Raw genomic sequence first — 3,892 nt, forward strand, 5'->3', positions numbered from 1 at the left:
AATTGATTTAGAACTTGTCATGTCCCTAAAATGCATCAATAGTCCTTTATTGATGTCTGAATCAGAGAATTTATTGGGAACACGTTGGTGGTTGGAAAATATTTTTGCTTGATTAGTTTATGGTAGTATGTTTGCTTGTTTGATATCATTGGCAGGAGAGAACCTGTATCCATTTCAAATTTAGGTAAACTAGCCAAATTAGCAACTACTGTTGTAGCAGTGGGGGCCGACGAAGAAACTAACCAGACCAAAGATCAAGCAAGCGACACTCACAAAGATCAAGCAAGCGACATCGACATTCAAGCAAGCGACACTCACAAATATCAAGCAAGCGACATCGACATTCGCAAAGATCAAGCAAGTGACATTCGCAAAACAAACTGAATTTAAGCGACATTAGAAAAAAAATCCAAAATTTATGCGTAAAAATCATATTTCTTCCATCATTCCTATCTTTTCTCCCGCCAAACCCACCACCATTGACTTCAAGTATCATTTCCTACTACTTCAGTATATTTTATGAAAATCCATATAAGCAGTCTCTATCCATTATTCCATCTGGAAGATCGCCTTCAAGTGAACCCATATGTCCATAATAAAAGGCATCGGTGTTCTGATGAATGTTGCCTTCGACATTGTCCTCGTGAGCAATTTATAGAATAGCTTGACGAACCACCTCAAAATCTGAATCCTGAAGTTCAAAGACTTCTGTAATATGATCCTCAATCACACATCTATCATTATGTTGCTCCTTGGGATGTCTGAACTCGTCTTGGCATACTTCTCCATTACCAGTGCATTTATGCATTTATTAAGACTAGGTGCAACAAGGTAAGTTAACTCCATAGAACTGCAAGGTTTAGTACAAATTAATTCTCTTCCGCATAGCATAATAAAGGCCGCGAATACTTTCTTCTTTCCTTTTCCCGGAAACCCATTCAGAACCTTTGGAAACACCAACTTTTTCGGATTTTGAGGAAAGATTGGACGTATATTTCTGAATCTCATCCATACGAATAGAAGCATGTTCCGAAAAAACTGAATCATAGAGGAGAGAATACCACCGCTCTTGCAGTTCATGAAGTGTAAATCGGTGAGAGAACCGGACTGCTCCTTTAGCAAGTGCTTCCATTGAAGCCCCATCCTGCAACAAAACATCATCAAACTTGAGGCAAAACATCCGGAAACAAATAACACAGGCAGAAATGTGGAATACATATAATCAAATATACCACTATACCACTCTTGGACAGTGTTGAAACTGTTCCTTGACATAAGTGTGCAATGATATGTCACAGGCTTTCAGCAACAAGTTGGACTCAAATTTAATAAATTATCATATGTACTTGTGAATACTGGATAGTCATGACTAGATCCAAGGAGACTGACAAGAATTGTGAAACAAACTGATAGCCCTACACTGGACAAGGTAAAGTCCACAAATTTTATAAACCGCTACACTGAGGTTTTATAAGTTGCAGTTATACTACCTCTGTTTTTGAAAAATATGCCAAATTGAAAAAGTGATAGTATCTCTTTTTCAAAAAACAGAGGGTGTAAATTTTTTTCAGTAACTCAAGATTCAGGAGATGCACAAATCAAATTTTCTACAGATAACTGCTGCATTGATTAAAAGAAATATATTTTTTTCTCCCTTCAACATTCCAGGTAACATTTGATAACAAATGAACAAAAAACTACAAAACTTATTTGATGGTCAAATTTTACCTTACCAACTTCGAGAAAATGTATATGGTCCGCAAGGTGTGATAATGTGTTCAAAGGTTGGAAGATAACTCCAGACACAATCATTCATCGAAGTAAAAAAGAAATAGAGCTCTTGAAGACAAAACAGGACACCTCTATACCTTCAGTTCCTAAACAAATTAAATTTGCATTGGAGTCCTCCTCCTATAGGAATTCATAAAATTAATGTAGATGGTTCTTTTAATTACTCTTTAAAAACAGGTGGGATTGGTCTAATCTTACGTGATTTTGCAGGTACTCACAGGGACTCCAAATGCATCTTCCTAGAATCAGCTCTGAGTCCAGAGCAAGTGGAGTGCAAAGGATTACGAGAAGCTATACAATGGGCAGAAGATATGAGGTTGGATAAGGTGGTTTTTGAAATGGACTCTCAATTGGTTGCTGATGCGGTAAACAAAGAAGACTTCAACTCAGATTGGAGAATTCGTTTTTTAATCTTAGACATTAAAAGAATTCTTAAGAATAATGTTTCCTGGCAATGCATTTATGTGCCAAAGGAAAAAAATAAGGTTGCAGATAGATTAGCAAAGTTAGCTAGAGTTTCTTGCTTAAGTAGTGTATGGATTCTGTCCATCCCTGATGACATCTTATTTCAGCTAAATGAGGATGCCAAACATGTAATCTCTGACATTTAATCAATGAAATTTCCAGCTTCAAAAAAAAAAAAAAAAAATTCGAGAAAATGTCCTCAAATCCCTATCAACTCTAAGGTAGTTTAGAAGTCTCTTTAATCAGATAAACGCACATTTTCTAAATTATGCAACTCATTTGTAACCCTAGCTTGATATGACTGACCTATACCCATACCTGAACTGTTAGCTACCCAAGAATTCCGCCTTTTCACGAACTTACTTGATCTCAACTTTGAAGAATTTTAGTCTACCGAATTACTTCTAAGGAAAAAAAATTACTTCTAGGGGAAAATCTACAAAGCTCCCATGTCAAATGCTTTACCAAATTTAATTCACTGAAAATAACAAGGATCAGTTAAGAGAGTCGTTCAATCAAAAATTTGGCCTGATTTTGAAGTAAACCTGTGTTCTTCTATATTTATAGCCGTTATTAGAACAAAAAAAGATATGTAAAAGGGGAAAGTGGAAATTCCGAATTTTGAAAAACAAAATGAAAATTGGAGGTAAGAGAGAGATGGAAAAGAGGGTTATTACCTCGACAGAATTCTTTAGTAAGAGATCATCTTCAGGAATCCATGGAGAGATTGGAGCCAAAGCTCCCATGTCTGAAAACCTACAATTTCTTCCTCCTTCGTTCCTTAGTCTCTCTACAGTCTACTATCCACACACTCTCTTTCTCTCTATAACTCAGTTTTTTGTTATCGGATTTATCGTCTAGGAAAAGACAGATATAAGACTAACTCCAATGAGCTAGATTGAGCTGTTGGATTAGCAGAAACGTGTTGCAGTTCAAAAAAATACGGTCTATTTGTTAATAATGGTTCTCTCTCCTACCATGTGCTCGCAATCCAACTAGCAGCAAGATTGAACCGTTGAATGGTTCAACGCGAAAAAAAATTACCTTTTCGCTGAATGGTTCAGCGCTGAACGAATATTACAGGACATCTGCGCTGAACTATTCAGCGCCAGACACATGTGTTGTTCCATTCAGCGCTCCGCCTCAGCGCTGCACAATACGACGCTTGACCGTTTTTTTTTCCTACACCACAAGGGATATTTTTTTTTTCTAATTTTGAATTTTTAAATGTTCCTTTTTTTTCCTAGACCTAGTTTACACCACCAACGGCTATGTTTTCAAATTTCAAATTGTGAAATGTTTGACAATTTGTTCCAATGGTTGTTTGTTTCAAAATTTGAAAATTTACCAAAGTAAGGGAAATCTTTCATTACATTGCAAAACAAGGTTACAATGCTTTTTTGAAGAAATTTTAAAAGTACATTGAAGTTAAAATAATTTTAAAAGTAAAAAAGTACATTGAAATTGTAATCCTACTTCTAAATAACTTAATTAAAAATGAACTTCTAAATAACTTAAATTATTACTAATATATCACTTTAATTTAGGGGATTGGTGGTAATCCATTACAGACCAAAATCTCGTTCTTCCATAGTTTGTAGAGGGGTTTCTCCCATTCCTCGACTTCATTCAAGTT

At 35.7% G+C, this 3,892-nt stretch overlaps 1 protein-coding gene across 1 annotated transcript; it reads right to left on the reverse strand.

Annotated features, from left to right (window-relative positions):
* Positions 1-301: 301 nt before the first annotated feature.
* Positions 302-3,072, reverse strand: LOC113353867 (microspherule protein 1-like). Its single transcript, XM_026597339.1, has 2 exons — positions 2,934-3,072; positions 302-1,144 (listed from the first exon to the last, which is right to left on the reverse strand). The coding sequence occupies exons 1-2, from the start codon at positions 3,000-3,002 to the stop codon at positions 860-862; spliced, it is 354 nt and encodes a 117-aa protein (XP_026453124.1). The 5' UTR covers positions 3,003-3,072; the 3' UTR covers positions 302-859.
* Between the last annotated feature and the right edge of the window lie 820 nt (positions 3,073-3,892).

Source organism: Papaver somniferum, chromosome 2, assembly GCF_003573695.1.
Source record: "Papaver somniferum cultivar HN1 chromosome 2, ASM357369v1, whole genome shotgun sequence".
Classification (NCBI taxonomy): Eukaryota; Viridiplantae; Streptophyta; class Magnoliopsida; order Ranunculales; family Papaveraceae; genus Papaver; species Papaver somniferum.

What these genes read in the sequence shown, in the direction of transcription:
- LOC113353867 (XM_026597339.1), bottom strand. Translation starts at nt 3,002, where the DNA reads ATGGGAGCTTTGGCTCCAATCTCTCCATGGATTCCTGAAGATGATCTC. An exon ending in TACTAAAGAATTCTGTCGAG is followed by an intron (nt 1,145 to 2,933) that starts GTAATAACCCTC and finishes GTTTTGTTGCAG; the next exon opens with GATGGGGCTTCAATGGAAGC.